Genomic DNA, 20,078 nt, shown 5'->3' on the forward strand with positions numbered 1-20,078 from the left:
CACACTCCGAGCCTCTCTCGGAGTAGGCACCAGGAGGAGGACCTTAGATGTTGAATGTAGTGACTGGGTATATTCATGTTGGGAGAGGCATTCCATCAGGTATTGTGGTCCCAAGCCGTGTAAGGCTTTATAGGTCAAAACCAGCACCTTGAATTGGGCTCGGAAACATACAGGCAGCCAGTGCAAGCGGACCAGAGCAGGTGTTATATGGTCGAACCTTCTGGTTCCCGAAATCAATCTGGCCACTGCATTTTGCACAAGCTGCAGCTTCTGAACCATCTTCAAAGGCAGCCCTACGTAGAGTGCATTGCAGTAATCTAACTTGGAGGTTACGAGAGCATGGACAACTGAAGCCAGGTTATCCCTGTCTAGATAGGGGCGTAGCTGGGCCACCAACCGGAGTTTGTAGAAGGCACTCCGTGCCACTGAGGTCACCTGAGCCTCAAGTGGCAATGATGGATCTAAAAGAACCCCCAAGCTATGAACCTGCTCCTTTAGGGTGAGTGCAATCCCATCCAGAACCGGTAGAACACACAAACACCCATCCTGTCAGTGGAGTCACCTACTAACAGCATATCAGTCTTGTCTGGATTGAGTTTCAGTTGATTAGCCCTCATCCAGTCCATTGTCGCAGCCAGGCACCGGTTCAACACATCCATAGCCTCTCCTGCTGAAGATGAAAAGGAGAAATAGAGCTGCGTGTCATCAGCATACTGATGACAGCACACTCCAAAGCTCCGGATGACCACACCCAGCGGCTTCATGTAAATGTTAAACATCATGGGGGACAAAACCGACCCCTGTGGGATCCCATACATGAGAGTCCACGGGGCCGAGTAATGTTCCCCAAGCACCATCTTCTGTATCCGACCTGCCAAATAAGAGCGGAACCACTGCAGAGCAGTACCTCCCACTCCCAGCTCAGCGACTCATCCCAGAAGGATACCATGGTCAATGGTATCAAAAGCCGCTGAGAGGTTGAGGAGAATCAACAGAGTCACACTCCCTCTCCTGTCTTTCTCCCGACATAGGTCATCATACAGGGCGACCAAGGCTGTTTCCGTGCCAAAACCAGGCCTGAAGCCCGACTGAAATGAATCCAGATAATCAGTCTCATCCAAGAGTGTCTGGAGCTGGCCCGCAACGCCCCCCCCAAAGGACCTTGCCCAGGAATGGAATATTTGCTACCAGCCTGTAATTACTAAGATTTTCCAGGTCCAAGGAAGTTTTCTTCAGGAGTGGTCTCACTACCGCCTCTTTCAGATGGTCTGGGACCACTCCCTCTCGTAGAGAGGCATTAATCACCTCCTTGGCCCAGCCGGCTGTTCCATCCCTGCTAGCTTTTATTAGCCAAGAGGGGCAAGGATCCAGAGCAGAGGTGGTTGCGCGGACAAGCACCTTGTCCACATCCTTGAGCTGTACCAACTGAAACTCATCCAAGAAAACAGGACAAGCCTGCGCTCTGGACACCTCACTAGATTCAACTGCTATAACACTGGAGTCTAAGTCCTGACGGATGTCAAAGATTTTGTCCTGGAAGTGCCTGGCAAATTCATTACAGCGGTGAATGTATGTAAAACATAAAAGTGTAAAACAACCCACCTATCATATATTTTGCTGGTTGATGTTTAAACATGACCGTAACTCTCCGAAATAACAGTTTTGATGAAATAACACATTTTAAAATTGCATAGCAGAGTTCCCGAAGAAGTACTTTCCTTATTCAAAAGACCATGTATTGATTTTTAAATTGGTGTCCTCACTATTTGGTGGCTGCCCTTGATTTTGATCTTGTAGCCCTAGTCTCTCATTACATGGATGAAGGTTTGAAGTACACATGTGATCCCTTAGCATTTTGTGGTTCTTTCTTATAATATCCCTTATTAACGTTGTATTTCATTCCTGCTGGTGCAGGCAGCCTGTACTATTGCCTTTTCAACCTTTAACTAGTTGAGTGGTTTGGGAAAAGAAATAAGCAGTATGAGGGAGCTGTAAAAAAAGTCCTAGTTTCATGGGGCATTTCTGAAACCCCCTCAAGTCCAGAAAGTTTACCCCACCTGTAGTCTAAGCCGGTCTTTCCCCCTGCACCTCAATGACCTCCAGATGCCTTGGACTACAACTCCCAGGATTCTTGACTGTTGATCCTGCTGGCTTAGGCTGATGGAATTTGAAGTCTAAACCATCTGTAGGGCGTCAGGCAGCCTCACATGATGTGACTTTAGAGCATCATCCATTAGGGAATAGATTGTGGTAATGATCAAACAGTATTGAGGACACAATCCAACACAAAATATTGGAAGAGGAAGGGAGGTTAATGAACATAATCTTGTGCTCTTTACTCCATAATTTCAGTGGATGTCGGACTGACTTTGCAATAGATTTCTCTTGGTTTGGATTTGGATATTTATACCTTTATTGTAACTTCTAATTTAAGATCATTGCTCTGTACCTTGGTACTACTGCTCTAATCCCTGGTTTCATGCATACACATCATGCATATTTAAACTATGGTATCTTCTTGCATTCTGTCCTAAACCCTGGCAGTGTGCACTAACTGTTATAAACTTTTACAAACAGTACTGGGTGAACAGGACTTCTACATCCTCTTCTCTCCCTCTGCAGTCCTCTTCCAATCTAGAGGGACCCTCCAGAGAAGATTTGGAGTGCACATTGTAGGGAGAGTATACAGAATCCCATTCCACCAGCAGAATCCCATTCCTCAAGCATTATCCTTCTGCTGGTGAAACAAAGATCCTGGATCCAACCCACTAAAACTTGGTCTAATTATATGTCTGACAAAAGGTTATTGCCTGTAGTCTTCTAGAAAATGTCAAATTTGCTTGTCATAGTTATCCTTGACCTTATGAATTCATACAGTTCTGTTGTCTCTAAAGATCTATTTTCCACCTCCATGTATGACCTCACATGTGCCCTGTCTTTAAAAGATGAATTGTTAAATGCTTGTTAGCGCTTAAAGTGTTGTGGCTTCTTGTTTTCAGACTCTCTCACTCCCATGTTCACAGTGGTCACCAAAGTTTGGATACAAGGAATTTTGTTGCACTTTAACTAGGGATATGGGAGAAATCCACAATGGATTCAAATGAGATTAGATTTCTGTAAATCTAACCTGGGGATGTCACAGTGGACTGGCTTTTTCTGAGTCATGCAGATTCTGCAGACTTGTGGAACGCTGTTGTTGTGTTTTTAAAAAAATGTTGCAGGGAGAGATTTTTACAAATGAGCACTTGTACATTAGCACTAATGCCCATGAGCACAAATGTACATTTGTATATGAACAAAATTCTCCTACAAAAAGTTGGATTCCATCAATGAGCAAAAGATGGAACAAAAGACACCTGACCATAGGATTGTTGGGATTCTCCTTTCTAAGGTCAGAGACAGTGCTCCAACCTCAGAAGGGGGAGTTGGAGATCTCCTCCCTCCCTTGCAGTTGACTCAAAAAGAACCACATCAGCTGCTCTGAAAAGCAGCTGATGTGGTTCTTTTTGAGTCAACTGCAAGGGAGGGAGGAGATCTCCAACTCCCCCTTCTGAGGTTGGAGCACTGTCTCTGACCTTAGAAACAAGAAGAAAAGGGGGCATTCCGGTGGGCAGGGAGGCCAGTGTATGAGTTATCCTGAAACCCTCACTGATTAGGGTTCCCATCTGAAATAAACTGCAGGGCAGGAGGATGGCAATGGGGAGGTGAATATAACCTCTGCCGCTCCTTCTGCTCTGCATTGGATGATTGGACGCCTCCAAGTTCATGGTCTTCCAATCACTGAGGGCACAATTGATAGGACTGCATCCTTACGGACCTTGCCGTACAGGAGGTCTGTACATTAGAATATGTGTTATGTGCTATTGCCAACTCATACCAAGTTGTGGAGCCAACAAAGCATTGGAGTGGGAAATGGCAGGGCCAGCAAGATCCCAATTTCCCACTGCTCTCACCATGTGTTCAGTCTGAACAGTTTTCTGTGAGTACGAAATGTTCCTGATTGAAAAAGGGAAGGTGGTCTACTTGGGGATCTCTTTGTGTGAATATGTCAGGAGATTGAGGGGTTTCTGTGGTGAAATCCATCTGAAACTGGGCTGCTGGGTAGGATGGTCAGATGTGCTAGTTTACAGAGGACAGTTGTCTATTTTGGACAGCTGGCAGAAGACAGTTCTCTATTTGAAGGTGTCCTCTATTTGGTGGGCTGTCCAGTCCAAGTCTGCTTCAAAGACAAAGAACCCTAAGGAGGGAGAGCAGAGGCCTTGAAGTTGCCCATCCACCTGGACAACAGACTGAGCAGGCACACAGGTCACTTGGTCAGTCTTCCTCATGATGGTGAAATGTATTGTTTTTCTAATTCAATTATAATTATTATTTCTAAATTTGTATCTCTACCTACAAATCACCATATGTAGAATTTGTGCAGATCTGGTTCCTCTTTTGTCCTCTTATTTGACAATGTACAAGCGGCCATCCTACTACTGGGAGGTTTGAGCACATATTCTGAACACAAGCTATTATGAGCTAATAGTTCTGAAACCTAAGAATTGTACAATTCATACTAGCCTTTAGTTAGAACTATTGGTTCCTCCTACATGGCCCAGTTCCACATTGTTCTCAGAATGAGCTGAGTGAGTGTGTCTGTGTGTCTGTGTAAGGGCGGGGGAGCCACTTCGTGTTGAGAGAAAAACATTCTACATCCCTCTTTGGAGACTGCTACTATTTTCAGAAATAGAGTTTGCACGGTAATATTACTTAATTGCTGTGTCTTATGTTACACTCCAGAGAGTATCTATAGGATCCCTTTAGGGAGGGTTGTCGAAATAGAAGGTTGCAAAGTCTCCGCCTTCTGTCCCCCTGAGATTCTCTCTTCTAGCTTTATTTTTAGATGAAGCCGTTGCTCTCTCAATTGCAGCTGTCTGCTATCAAAAGAATCTTGTATTCCTTTGTTTGGCATTCGTTGCTCACCATTATGTTGCATCAATCAAGTCTTTTCTTATTACAATAGTCCACATTGTGAGCCCTGATTAAAAATGAAAATAATATGGGCGTGGTTGTGTTGCTTTGAAGGGTAGAGTAGATGGCTTTTGAGACTGAACAAAAATGGTCATGTCCCATTGCGTGTTTTAGACTTTAAAATACAGTCTTTCAGGATGTTTAAAAATGTGTGGGCAAAATTAGTGTAAGAATGTGTGACTTATACTCAGGAGAATGTCATCAAGAGTTTGTTCTAAAGCACTGATTATATGTGATAAAAGCCAAATTCTTTACTTGGGATGTGATACTTTACTGTTCCAAGGAATTCTACTTTTTGGTAACTTGTTGGGGCTTGGTCTCTACTGATGGTTTTCAAAGCTAAACATCAGCACTCCCAAATGGCTGGAATGTGATGTATGCCTACTTAAAAAGCCCTGCCTGAATGGGTGTGCCAAGAGAGGGTGAAAGACCATTTTGAACTTGCTCCAAGAAGAATGGTTTCTTAGTAATAGTAGCAATGACTGCTGCACTTGCTCCGGGAATCAGATATGGCTTTCAGACTAGAACGCCTTTCTGAAAGCCTTCTTGCTTGCTTCCCTCTATCAACATGTATATTTGCAATTAATTTTTTAAAAAAGTTCAAAAAAAACCACACTCTGAGTTTAAAATCCTTTGCTCTCTTCTTAAACTCAGTGGTCTTTTTCTCAGTAAATATACATAGGATTGAGGAGAGCATGGCATGTTGGATCTTATAAAGCTGACCTAGAACTTTTATTGCTTAAGCCTGTATGCCATATATCCTTCAGTTATTAAGGGGAGAAGATAGTTTTGGTTCTGTATATCTGGATCCAGGAGGTAGAACTAGGAATAAAGGAAGCTGCCTTTTGCTAGGTCAGACCATTGGTCCATCTAGCCCAGTACTGTTGACACTGGCTGGCAATGGCTATCCAGGCTTTCAGGTAGGATTCTTTAGTTGCTCTATCTGGAAATATGCATTTTCCACCATAGAAAACACAAATTTGGGGTGGGTGGGTAAATGCACATTTGTGCAAATGAATATGTGCACACTTGCACACGTTTTAAAAAAACACAAATTTTGGGAAATTGGATAAAGAAATCTTGAGAATTGCATTGCGGATGGAAGAAGACGAAGAAAGGAAATAACGACTCAGATGCCAGAGCTCGGGTAAACTAAGGCGTCGCTCGCAACGAACCTGGGATTTTCTGCATGCAAAGCATGTACTCTACTAATGAGTATGGCTCCTCCATAAATCTTGGCCCATATTGGGGTGATTTCCTAGCTGTTGTTCTTCTTTCCTTCGTTCCTATTGCGGTACTCATGGTAATTTTTTCCACTTGTGTGCTAAGATATGAACATTGACAATATGTTGGAGATCTTTCCTCTATCAAAATAACATATAACTTAGCTATATCTTTTAGCTATATCTTTTTTCCAGGAAAACTGCCTCTTACACTAGAGGTTCATGGGTTTTGTGTACTCTCTAACAAATATTTTAAGAATTATGAAAAAATTAACTCCTTTTGGAGGCATAAGCTTTAACAAGGGAAAAAAAGGAATGTCATTAAAACAGAGATAAATCATGGAACATGGTGCAATTGTGCCACCTCCTTGCACAAAGATCTCTGGTAACAGTTTGCTTAAAAAGCCGATGGTCTGGACTCACCTTTAAAGAATGAGGCACAACCTCAACATCTGAATGTTGAGTTTGTTCTCCACACATGGTGAAGAAAAATATGGCCAGTGTTTTCTAACTGCAGACTCACTTTCCACAGAGCCCCAAGGACCCAGTTTTATGTTTAGTGGCAGTGCTCGGAAACTTGTACGCCTGAGGGTGATTTTCTGCCTCGCTTGTGTGCTCTGGTGCAGAAATTCATTGCTAATTACTATGCTTCTCTCTACCATCTAATTTGTGACTGAGCCAGGCTACGATTGCAGCCATCAATTTGAAAGGACAGTATGAAAGGAAATCTTGTTATTATATTATTAATTTGAATTAAGGGGATATACTGAGCGTACTGTTAGCATTGGAGATTCTGAGCTTTCTGTATAAGGAGCTGTTGGAAGAGCTTCTTGTCTGATTTCATACACTGTTCCAGAGCTTCTAGGCAGGCTTGGAAAAAATGTAAAGTCACGAGATGGTAGTAGCAGTCCAGCTCAGGTGCTGTTGATTATCTGGCGGTGGGCAAACAAAAAACCGCATATGTCATCTGCTGCTCTCCATGTGGCCTGCCAAGCCCTGGGGAGACCCACCAACTATTCCCCATAGCCCAGATGATCAGCAGTGTAAGGACAACAATCCCAGTCAGGGTCACTCCAGTCAGGGGTGGGAAAGGCTTAATTGGTATATGATTCTTGTCTTTCTTAATCCTCCAAGAATCCTGTAGTTGATTTAGCAACTTTGACTCAATCTAGGAACTGCTAGCAATCACTTCCTACCTAGAAGGCAGAGACATAAGCATTGTTTCAATTTTGTTAACTGGTCAAAAATATTTTTAAAAATCACCTTATGAGACTGATTGGAACTTTATGTGAGAAAGTACAGCAGAGGAGAAAACAAACCAGTGTGAGAGAGCCAGTGTGGTGTAGTGGCTAAGGTGTTCGACTGGAAGTCGGGAGATCTGGGTTCTAGTCAGCCATGGAAACCTACTGGGTGACTTTGGGCTAGTCACAGACTCTCAGCCCAACCTACCTCACAGGGTTGTTGTTGTGAGGATAACATGGGGAGTACACCACCTTGGGTTCCCTGGAGGAAAAAAGGTTGGATATAAATGTAATAAATGAATAAAAGAATAAATAAACCATCAAACATACACAACCATATTTAAAGTTCTTCTCAATCTAATGCAACATACATCTTCCTTCATGTTCCTGAACTTCAAAGGCTAAAATGGAGTACGGGGCCATTGACATAGTTTAAAACTGGTATATTAAAATTCACATGCCTGTCAATTCAGTTTAGTGTATCAGAAAATTCAGCTCTCTCTCTAAATTCAGCTCTACAATCTCTCTCTCTCTCTCTCTCTCTCAAAAGCAAAAAAACAAAACAAAAAACATATACACAGTGTTGTGGCACCTTGAAGACAAATGGATTTATTGCAACTTGAGATTATTAAAAAAAAACACAATAAAAAGTGGATGACAAATAAAGCTGTAGGTCTTTGAGATGTCATCAGACTGTGTGTGTGTGTTTATGTGTGTTGAGAAAGTGGGTTCCATATGGGCCTCCAGTGGCTCAATATCCAGCTGGCGTGTATTGTGATTACACAAGGGCAATGAGGTCAACAGGTCTGTAAGTGATTCATGCTTTCCAAAGCCCCAGGGTGTAGAAGAAAATGAATATGACATCTTAGGAGGTGGTATTTCCCCCTCTTTGCCTTTGGTATTCTCTTATAGGGCATCATGATGCTGGAGTTGCTGAATTTGAATGAACATGTAAAACACAGCCTCCTGGAAACTTATGGTTATTAAACATCCTGCAGTGGGTTATTAAAAAAGGGAAAGGTCAGTGGCTTTGGAATCTCTGTGATAATTGTATTATCTTGGTCTTAGTTGGGAACTTTGTTACTGGAGCTTTGCAACTAGCAACAGTAAACATCCTCTTATATTTATTAGTTATCTTACACAATAACCTCCCAAAGATATTTTTTTAAAATTGGCTTTTAATTTCCCTACACTTCTTTGTGCATTACACATGCCATTTGATTCACCTGAGAAGTGATTAAGGATCACACTTTTCTTCTGTTAAATATTGTCACAACTCGTATACCTAACTGTTAAATTCCAATTTGAGAAAGGTTCAGGGGTGACGTTATATCTATGGGAAGAGCCAAAGGCAGTGTGGGTGGGGCCAAAATGGGACTCATACTAATTTAAAGCCTACTCTGAAGTGAGCAAGATTGAATAAGTCAGTAGCACTTTCCAATTGCATCCCAAATACCAAGCCTCTGCATGTCTACTCACAAGTAAGCAGAACTGAATCACTCATCAGCATTTTCAAGTAGCATCCAAATTATCAAACCTTTCCATATCTACCCCAAATAAGCAGGACAAGCATCAAAAGTAAGCAGGACTGAATCACCCAACAGCTTCCTCCCCATGTCTTGCCCCATCTCCTCTACAAGCTGTTATCTTCCCTCAGCTGCTGATTGGGGATAAAAGCTTTTCCTGAGGAAGAGATGGTGGGGCCTGGTGAAGAAGCTGGAAGACCAGGTGAATGAATGAATATATTTTATTACGGTCATTGACCAATACCAACAGTACATTTAACAAACACTCTATACAAAATATGTTAACACATTAAAACTACCAACATCTAGAAAGTCAGAGTTCAAAACAATTATATCAACAAATCCATCTAAAATCACAGAGTACACTCAGGGGCTAAAAAGGTACGGCATGTTATTGCAATCGCACAAAATTTAGCTACTTTATTGGTAATATAGGGAATCTTATCAGAGAGTAATAAGGAAATATAAAATTTTGCAGGCCAGGTGAGAAATGCTTGTGGGCTGTGGCCCATAGGTTTCCCATCCTGGATTAAGGGTAAAATAATCCTATGCTCCATTGAACAGTACTGGATTTACTTTAGAGTAAACAGGCAGAGGTTGCGGTGAGTGGAGTGTGGAAATAATGAGGCGACACAATAGTTTGGGTTAGAACTGGGCCACATTTATTGAACACAACTGCAGAAGGGTAACCTAAGCAGGCATCTCCTCTATAACGGAATGAATCCGTATTCTCGTGGGCGAAACATTCCTGTCCAGAGGGTGGCACGAAATGTTCTGCCACCCTTTGGCTCCCCCTTTCGAGGTGGGAGACCTTCCGGTGTCACCCCTCCACGTGATGTAAGTGTGCGGGTGAGTGAGAAGGGTCGGTCTCAAGGGTAACCCTTATCTCTCCAGCTGGACCATAGGGTTCGTAGCTGTTGAGCCTCAGGTGTTTACCCATCACCGCTAGGTGCTGTGGAATGCTCACCAGCCCTAACCACATGGAGATGTCCACTTCCCTGCCAACCAATGTGACCAAAACAGAACGCCAATTAACCTATTTATTACACCTTAGTCTAGTAGGTGAAAAAACGTATGACCTTAACAGTAGGTAATAAGTAAAAAATTCCTACTTGGCCTCCTAGTGACAACCGATAAACCACACTACCTACAGGGAAGGGCGGGAGGGAGCCGCTTTGAAAGAAGGAGGAGGGGAGGGTAAGTTTTCTCCCCTTAAATAAGCGTGGGGACCCCTCCCCTCCTTGGTGGCCTGATGAGGGGACATCCAATGGATGACCTCCATGCTCGTCGTGCCACCCCCACCCTCAACGACCTCACCACGCCCAAGCTATGCTGGGCGTGTTTGTAAGGCTTATGGTGCTGTAAGAGCTTTTTTTAAAAGGCCAAAAACAAGTCAGCTGAATACTGCACAACAGAAACAAGAAGAAAATGTACTTTAAGGGAATTGTTTTATTTTCAAACAAGGATGGTGTTGATATTTACAGCTTGATTTTAAAGAGTATTTCCTTTTCCCCAAATCTTTCAAGAGAGTATAGGCTCCCCACCCACCGTATTTTTGCTGTCTTAAACACACACACAGAGAGAAAGAGGCGGGGGGGGGAGAGAGAGAGAGAGACTTAATAACACAATCAGGGGCATAGCCATGAATCAGCAGACAATAACAGTTGAAGTCATCAGAAGAACCATACAAAAAACCAACAGTTAATGAAAAAACCCAGTCTTTCAGTTCAGGGTCAACAGATGACAAGTGACAAGAGGAAAATCTAATATCTTAAAAACTGCCTCCTCTGCCTGCCCAGTTCTTAAAATCTTCTGGAGAAGCCCTTCTTTTGAGATTGCTGCCTTCAGAAGTGTGTTTGGTGACCACACAAAAGAGGGCCTTCTCGGCAGCTACTCCCTGGCTGTGGAACTCTCTATTGAGAGTGGCTGGGTTCACTCCCTCCCTGCTGTCCTTTTGACAGCAGGCAACAATTGCTTTGTTCAAGTGGCTCTTTGGTGTGTAAGAAGGTCTGTTGCATTGGAGGCTGTTTTTATTCTGTAATTGTTATGCTTTTAAGTGTTTTTGATTGTGGTTAACACATTTGTTGTTATTATTATTGTTATTATTGAGTTTTATTAGTGATTGTAAGCTGCACTGAGTGTCATTTTTGGCAGAAAGGCAATATATAAATAAATAAATCCCAGAATGCATTACATTTAGAGCCTCATCACATGGGGGGAAATTGTGTTTCCTTACAGTTGCTTCTCCACCTGCACACACTTTTGTCCCTCATTGTGAGAGCCAGTGTGGTGTAGTGGCTACAGTGTCGGACTGGGAGTCAGGAGATCCAGGTTCTAGTGCCCACTCGGCCATGGAAACCCACTGGGTCACTTTGGGCCGGTCACAGACTTTCAGCCCAGCTTACCTCACAGGGTTGTTGTTGTGAGGATAAAATGGAGAGGAGGAGGAGGATGTACGCCACCTTGGGTTCCTTGGAGGAAAAAAGGTGGGATATAAACGTAAATAAATAAATAAATAAATAATACTTCCACTTTCGAAAGAGGAAGTAAACAATGTGTACATGGCCCATTCAGTGGGCCATTTTCATCATGTTGCTTCTCCTGCACACTGCATTGGATAGCAGCAGGTTCCATCTCAAAAACCAAGTCAGACTTACCAGAGACTTTTTTTTTTTTTTTTTTTTTGGTCACCTGAGGAAGGCTAGAAGGGGCAGGAAGCACACAGGACACAGATGATGACGTGAATAGGACCCACAAAAATCTGTGAGAGCTCAGTAACAAGCGTGCAATAAAACACTCATCTGATCAAATATATAATTTGTTAGTTGCAGAATTCTTAGGATATGTTCGCTAATTTTAGTGCCTTAACTTTGGGAACTGGGAACATTATTTATGGTGCACATTATGTTTAATGTTGACATTTTTGTTCTCATTTTTTTCCTAGGAGAAAGTTCAGATACTATATTTCTCTGAGCAAAGGTGATGACTGTCAAAGAGTAAAGGACCTCTTTAAGTTGTGCTTTTGAGTTTTAACTTTTTGTGAACTGCCCAGGAAACTGCCCCCAAATCCCAGTCTTTCTTTATGGACCACATTGACTTTCATTGTTTATTTTCCCTAGAACCTAGCCAGAGTCCCTCTTAATTTATACTTAAAAAATGCAATGGTAACTTTATGCCATGCATTGATACATGGATTTAAGATTGTATGGAAATGATTGAGTTAGAAGCTGGCCAATGAGTGGTGGACAACTGTGGCCCTCCAGATGTTTTGGCCTACAATTCCCATCATTCCTCATCATGAGCTATGCTGGCTAGGGCTGATAGGAGCTGTAAGCCAAAATATCTGGAGGGCTACATGTTACCTACCCCTAAGTTAAATGGAAGGAAATTAATCTGAAATGCTCTTTAATTTGTATAAAGAAGGACAGGTCAAACAGCCTTCTTTTGCTTTATATTTTACAGATAGTCAGGGTCTAGATCTGGAAGTCTCCAAAGCAAATTCCTTTGGATTTGTAGGATGTATGTCATCTGTCCAGTACAACCACATAGCTCCACTGAAAGCTGCTTTGCGGCATCCCAGTATAGCACCTGTGACAGTCCTGGGTTCTTTGTCCGAATCAAACTGCAGATCTTTGGTTGAAGTTGATGCAAATACAGCAACTACAATATATTCTTCATCAGGTATGTTCAACAATTTTACAGAAAGTTTACTTTGTAATACCTCTCTTCAATAGCTCTGCTTTTTATTAGACAACTGAGCTATGGCAAACAGAAGAAATTACCTCCTAAACAGTTGGAGAACCTTCCCCCAAACTGCATTATGCAAGGAGTAGAGATGGGCACTGTTGAAATCCATTTTTCCATTTCCTATCTTCAAGTCGGTTCTATACTGGTTCCATGCAGATTTTTTTTTTGTGTGTGTATGTGTGTGTGTGTGTGAGAGTGTGATGATTGTAGTGGTCATGGTGGAGTTAAAGAAAAATATCCATACATATTTTATGTGCATTTTTTCAAATGAATGCATTACTGGACACATACCCCCATTAACTAAACTGTGTTTGTGTGCATTTTCAAATGCATACATGTGGTCGGATGCAACTCTTTCTTTTGTGGAATGCATTGCAAGCCCAGAAATGTAAGATTTCCTACTGCAAACTGCACACAACTTGGTCAGATAAATCCATTAAAAAACAAAAACATTGTCAACCTTGACAATGCAAATTTCTCATCCATCCCTAGCAAAATCTCCGTTCTTCCTGGGCCACATTTTGATACACATTTTATTTGACTGACATTTTGCTAGTTACATATAATAAACCTATTTCTGACTGGTATCACCAGTTTGCTCCTTGAGCCGTCAACGGCACATGGACATATTTCCCATGAATGGCAATTCTGCAGGAGGCTCCTGCCTATGAGCCGCCAGTTCTGCGCTTCCAATCTATGATAAAAATAATACTAGCTCCACAGTGTGTTCTTCTTCTTCCTAACATACAAAGCACTTAAGATACCCAAGGGGCTATTTAATGACTACAGGCGAGAAATGAACTGCTGGGATCATCATTAGCAAGTAATACGACTCTCTTTAAAACCAGACAGGACAAGAGACAAGAACAGAACAAACTCAAAGGCCACTAAAAACAACTCAACTATCCTATAAAGCCTGCCTCAATTGTATAGAATATGAATTGCATATATAACAGCATCATCAGATGGGTGGATTTTTGAGTTTCCCTACCGTCGCTATGGCCTCCTGCTGCTTTCCCACAATAGTGATGGTCTCTTTACATGGGGAGAGAAAGAGGAAGCAGCAATGACCACTCATGGCCCATTCAGGGGCCATTTATATTATGCCGCTTTGCCTGCACACAGCAGGAAATGGTGGCATGTTCCTTTAAAAAAAAAAAGATGGATTAAAAGGGATGCAAAGGAAAAATGAGCAGAAGGAGCAGGAGGTGTGTGGGAGGCGGCCACCAGTGTCTAAAGGATGTGTGATCCATAAGTGGGCAGTAGCAAGCGTGCAATAAAACGCTTGTCTGATGATGCTCTAAATATGAAAATCTAGCATCCATCTTGTGTTATTATCCCCAGCTCCATGTCCTGAAATACTGGCATGTCCAGATTCTCAATTTAAGAATCCATCCTAGATTCTTTTGTTCCAACACTGTTCCAACAACATTTGCATCAGACCCCCACTTCATCCTGCCTTGTACCAAGATATATGCAGAAAACAAGAGATGACGTTAACATCCCCTACAAAGCGAAAATAAATTATGATCACTCAATGGTGAATGATGCTCTCTTTTTGTGGCTAGATTGTCCTGCTGTGACTTACAGAGAAAGCATTTCTTGTTAATATCAACTGGCACTATCCTTAAGTGCTTTTTCTGGGTATGTGTAAATAAATTGTGTGCTCTCTTTCTCACACACAAATACGTGCACATGCTAATGCAAGCCTACTCTTGCTTGCTAATACTCTTGATGATGAACAAAAAAGACACTGTAAAGAAAAAAAATCAGTTGGCATGACAATGTCTTTTTGACAAATTAGAAAAAGTATCTTAGACATATCTCCACTTATTTCTCAATGATTACTGGTATGTGAGGGCTTTCTCCCCTCCCTTTGATCACAACACAATGGTGGTGCATGGTTTCCTTCAGAGGTCCATCTCGCACATCACACATTCCTGACACTGCAGGAATAAAACTCCAAAAGGACAGCAAATGGAGCTATATGAAAGACCCACACTTTTATTTGCTAATGATTTGGAGGGTAGACATGTGTATTTCAATAACATACCCTACACATCTGCAAAATGTATCATACAGCAACATATACATATTATTGAAGTTAGAACAGTCTTCGAAATATCATACACTTTCCATCTGTAAAGATAACCTTCAGTACAATTTTGTCTTCGTATTATGATCTACATTTATATTAAAAAAAGAGGGCATCCCACTATGACTTCAGTAAACCCGTTGTTTCCCTTGATTTCAGAATTTGCAAGGGCCCTGCTGGGGAAGCTTCTTCCATCACTTGCCATCTGCTTCTCTGCAGCAAAAACCTCTGTATGCTTCCCTAATCTGATTTCTAATTGAGTAAATAATAATTTTAGGAAACACTAAGGCCTGTTGGCCTCAATTCTGAAATATGTGTGTGTGTTCACACCCACCCACACACTTGAGAGTTGCTTTTCTAATCATTATCATCATCATCAAAATGGCACACATTTATAAATGTATATACATAACTGCATAAAACCCAAGGGAAGCAATATTAAAAGCACCTGAAAATAATGTTTTATATATCATGCATTATTTTTTTTAGCTCAGGTAACCTCATCTCACCGAGCAATGGGCAGTATTCATTACTGCTCCTTCGCTTCCACTCACTATGTTGCATCAGTGGGACCCATTGCTAGTGCAACGAGGAGTTAGCACTGCCTAAAGCAAGCCTTGAAATAAACAGAAGCACTCATTTTTGGATCAGGACAGCTCAGAGGGGCTCTCTTCTGTGAGCTCCACTGACCTGGAACTTTTTCAGGGACAATTTTTTCCACTTGTTTCCCATTACCTTAAGAACAGTTGTTGGAGTCGCCATGGGTCCCGCTAGTGCACAGACAGTGTAAGATAGTGCTCAAAGTTTTTAAATGCTTTTTCTAGAGCAAAAACTACCCCCAAATGCCTGCACATTTTTGGTATTCCACCCACCAGCGGGCAGTGATGTGACGCCTACTAGGACCCCACCACCTTGCCCTGACAGTCACCTCCTTCCACCACTCAGTCACTGCTCACCTCTTCTGCACTCAGGAAGCAAGAAGTTGGCAGACCTCTCTCTCAATCTGCCAACTTCCTGCTTCCTCTCTCTGAGTTAAGCAGCAGCAGCAGCAGCAGTGCATTTGCAGCAGAAGCGAAGGCTAGGTGGCTGGCAGCCAGCAAAAGTGGTCGTTTGGAAGGGTGCACAAGGTGGATGGTGGGAAGGCAGGAGGAGCAGGAGTATCAGAAGAAGTGGCCACTAACCCTTTTTCAGGAAATAGTGAGCATGTTTAAACAATGGTTATGTAGCCACCATGGTTAGGAATGATTCACGTGACACGCTAAGCCATAATGTTTAGCTCAAAATGCTTAACGACCATGGCTTAGGAGGTTGTCTGAACAGGATAATTTTGTGTCACCATCTGAACTTGGAAAGTTATAATATAATCATATTGAGCAAGATAAACATGCCACATTTTACAACCAAAGTGTTTCATCACAAAGCGAGGAATAACACCATCATGTTCCTGGCTAAGCCAGCATAATTCATTATGTGGCAAGGCAATTTACAGTAAAACTACTTGCTATTCAGCCATCAATTTTATGAAATTGTTAGGTATTCAAGAACATGTCAGTGGAGAAAAAAAGTATTTATTTATTTATTTATTTATTTATTTATTTATTTATCATCTATTACATTTCTATACTGCCCAATAGCAGAAGCTCTCAAAAATTAAAACCACAAAGTACAACATAAAACAATAAAAAATACAAAAGTCTAAAACTGCAATATAAAAGCATTCATGTTTATCCAAACATTTGATTATCTAGCAGTGTAATCCTATTCATGTCTATTCATAAGTATGTCTCATTGCATTCAATAGGCCTTACTCCCTGGTAAGTGTGCACAGAACTGCAACATGGAAACTTCTAATCCACCTAAATCATAATTGTATATATGTGCAATAAAGTGACACAACTTTTTTAAACTCTTGCATTTCCTTTCTCTTCTACTATGGTGTTGCGTTTTTTGTCATTTTTATAGTTACACATTATAACATTTATGGAAAATATGGTGCTGATGGTCTGGTGGTTTGCTTTGTTCCCAGAAATTCCAAATATTTGCATGCCTCACTAAGAATCTTACCTTTAATTATTCTGAAATAAATGTTGAGCTTAGGGTAGCTGTCTTTTTTAGACAGCCTAAGAAGGACAACTTGAAGGTGAGGATACAGCTAGCTGTTTCTGCTTACCTTACTCTCTGTTACCAAAAGGGTATCTTTGGTGCCTGGTTTGCAAGAGTAAGATGCTTACAGGAACACATTGGATATGCAAATGATCTTTGTATTCTTCATTAATTGCAGATCCATTTGGGAAGGCAGATGAGAAAGAGCCACTCACCAATACTGTAAGGAGTGATTCAGCTGTCATTGGAGGTAACCTATTTTTTAAAAGCTGAGCAAGAAACTCTTCTCTAAGATGGCTGTTTCTGTTTTCTTTGCCTGCTACTATTATATTACCTTCTGGAACTGATGGGAGGGAAATTATATGTTCCAGCTCCAGGGACCTCCCAATATACACCATCCCCCCCCTTGTGCCTCTCTCAACTTTGGACCTCACATATTTCCATGAGATTTAGAAAAGGGAGCTTCTGAAGTCACATCTCTTCCTCCAAGGATGGACCTTTCTTATCCACCTTCAGAGGGGGAGATCCAATCTATACTATGGTCACTGGGACACCCCCAGAGACCCCAGGATTACAACCTCAGTGTTCAAAATTATTAAAAAGAACATTTATCAGGAAAGGGATTGAAACTGAAATAAGAAATGCAATTATAATGAAATTATATCAATCTATGGTCTGCGCCAAACCTTAGAATATTGTTTCAATTTGATTTATGCGCTACAGGATAGACCCAAGAAGATAACTACAAGTTTAGCCATTTAAAATGAGAACAGTTTTCTTGAAGTATCATCTGCTTTGTCTCAAAGCACTGTTAAGTAAAGAGTAATCAAATTTTATGACCCATTGGTCTTCATAATTAAGCAAGATGATTTACAATACCCAAGGGAACATAATTAAATTAGCACCATATCCATTAGATTTGCCTATCCCAATCCAGTGGGTTAACCACCCACTTGCAGCTGGATAACTTTAGAAGCATGAAAGGCCTCTTTCTTCTGGCAGAAGAGGTTTTGGGCTACGTCCAATATCATGTGAGCAAACACAATGGAATTTCCCCTTCCCCTTCATTTCCCTTAACCTCTCTAACCCGAATTGGAGCCAAATTGGAGGGCATGTGGGATGTGGATGGCTGTAAGGGTTAATCCATTCTGTCAGTGATATCCATTCTGCTGATCGATAGGCACCATTGGATACAGCTCTGTCTGGTAAAACCCCAGCAAAATGTTTCACAATGACTATGGCTTTGTATCAAGTCGACACTATTTGCTGCAATGGTGCAACCAGAATTGGCTAGTGCAGTAATGAAACCAGACCGAAGGACCAAATAAAGCTGATTTCAAGTGCTACAAAAGTTTTATTTATTTATTTAAAACATTTGTATCCCACCCTTCAGAGCATGATGCAATTCATTACTAAGTGAAATCTATTCACCTCACTGGGGACGAGGTGAAATTTGTTCCATAAGTTATCTTTTGAACTGCTATGCAAAACAAAATTCAGTTGTTCAAAATTTGCACATCTCCCAATTTTCCAGTGGCGTTCTTCATTCAAAAAAACCATACAAAAATGTGCGTATTAGGGGAAATTATGTTCAAAAATGCATATTAGGAAAAATGTTATTATGTAGAAATACATTAAAATGCAGATATTCGGACAAATGTGCATAAAAAATGCTTATGAATTATCCTGCAAGCTCTTTTAAAAACAATTCTCAAAGTTCAGGACAAACTGAAATTAAAACCAGAGAAATGTTCAATGTTTGAGATTAACCAAATTTACGTCTGGCGAAATGGAAATTAAAGTGGACCGATTCACCCATACCTAGTCCTCACTCTGTTCTTCCCTTTACACTTGTGTCTCTTTTCACCTCTTCCTCAGGTGTTATAGCAGTGGTGATCTTTATCATCTTTTGCATTGTGGCCATTATGAGCAGATTTCTTTACCAGCACAAACAGACGCATCGGAGCAGCCAGACAAAGGAAAAGGAATATCCAGAGCACCTTGACAGTTCTTTTAAGGCTGACGTTGACTTGCAGAACACAGTGAGCGAGTGCAAACGAGAATACTTCATCTAGTGGACTCTCCAGCTCCTTGTTACACTTTGGCATTTCTTTGATTACGATACTGATTATTGTTATTTTTTAACCCATCCATCTCTTTGGAATTCCCCCACCTTTTTGGAAAGAACCCACTTTGCACAGAAGAAAGTGACAGCAGCTCCAGCGCCTCAGTCTCTTTCCCAAACACAGCACAGTTAACACCTAACAGCTCAAGCAGCCGTGGGTTTCACCTGAGTTCCTCATAATGTGCATGGTTGATTGTTGATTTCCTGGATTTCTGAAATGTTGCTTTCTGGACTCATTTAATTCACCATTTTATGTCGGACCTGAGTGATATATACTAGAGGTAAAGTGTACAAGCTAACTATGTAGCATCTCAGCTATTGCAACAAGGTAGTGGGAAAGAATAAGACCAAATTATATCATTAAAAATGTTTAAGAGGAGTCAAATCCTTTGTTTTGAAAACTAGCATAATAATTCCGTTTCATGTTTGTGGTGCTGTGATGATTTTTTCAAGCTGAGGATCTGGAATGACTTTTCGTTTGACCCCCTTTTCTTTCCCCTTACCATTTTATTGTAACTTTTGTGACTGGAAGATTCCCCTTTATTCTTTTTAATGTAGCACCCTTGATGAAAACAGTGTTCCAAATTAGGTCTGGGGCAAACTTTTGTGGGTGGATGAAATTGCAATATTTTTCAGGGGTGGTGTAGGCTTTTGGGAACAGAGATGAGACAACAGGAGGTTGTAGTCTTACTTTTATAGGGTGGGGGGAGTTTGACTCCACTTCAGGCAGCTGCAGAGCTGCAATAAGCAGCAGTCTGTTGGCATTCCTCATTTCAAACAGAATGACCAAGTGAGAATGAGCTATGTCTTTTTTTTATGTGTACACCAAGAATGTTCCTGGGAATGACATTCTGAGATAATGCAGCATCATTCCCATTGGGCCATTCTCTTTTCAGTGAGGAATGCCAGTGGGCTACTGCTTATTGCAGCTCCACTACCACTTAAATGTAGGGATGTCTGGATTTTGTTAAGTCCATTCCATCTGTGTTTCGCAGATTGTTAGGT

The 20,078-nt window shown here is 41.4% G+C and overlaps 1 protein-coding gene across 1 annotated transcript in view; it reads left to right on the plus strand.

The window, feature by feature from the left end:
- The window catches only part of CNTNAP5 (contactin associated protein family member 5), a 417,358-nt gene extending 397,578 nt beyond the window's left edge, over positions 1–19,780 (plus strand). The window contains exons 22-24 of the mRNA XM_063116699.1: positions 12,466–12,684; positions 17,127–17,198; positions 18,827–19,780. Of these exons, the coding sequence (XP_062972769.1) occupies positions 12,466–12,684; positions 17,127–17,198; positions 18,827–19,023 (488 nt within the window). The 3' untranslated portion in view covers positions 19,024–19,780. The remainder of the gene's footprint in view (positions 1–12,465; positions 12,685–17,126; positions 17,199–18,826) is intronic.
- Positions 19,781–20,078: the final 298 nt, after the last annotated feature.

The sequence above is a fragment of the Elgaria multicarinata genome, chromosome 2 (genome assembly GCF_023053635.1).
Source record: "Elgaria multicarinata webbii isolate HBS135686 ecotype San Diego chromosome 2, rElgMul1.1.pri, whole genome shotgun sequence".
NCBI lineage: Eukaryota > Metazoa > Chordata > Lepidosauria > Squamata > Anguidae > Elgaria > Elgaria multicarinata.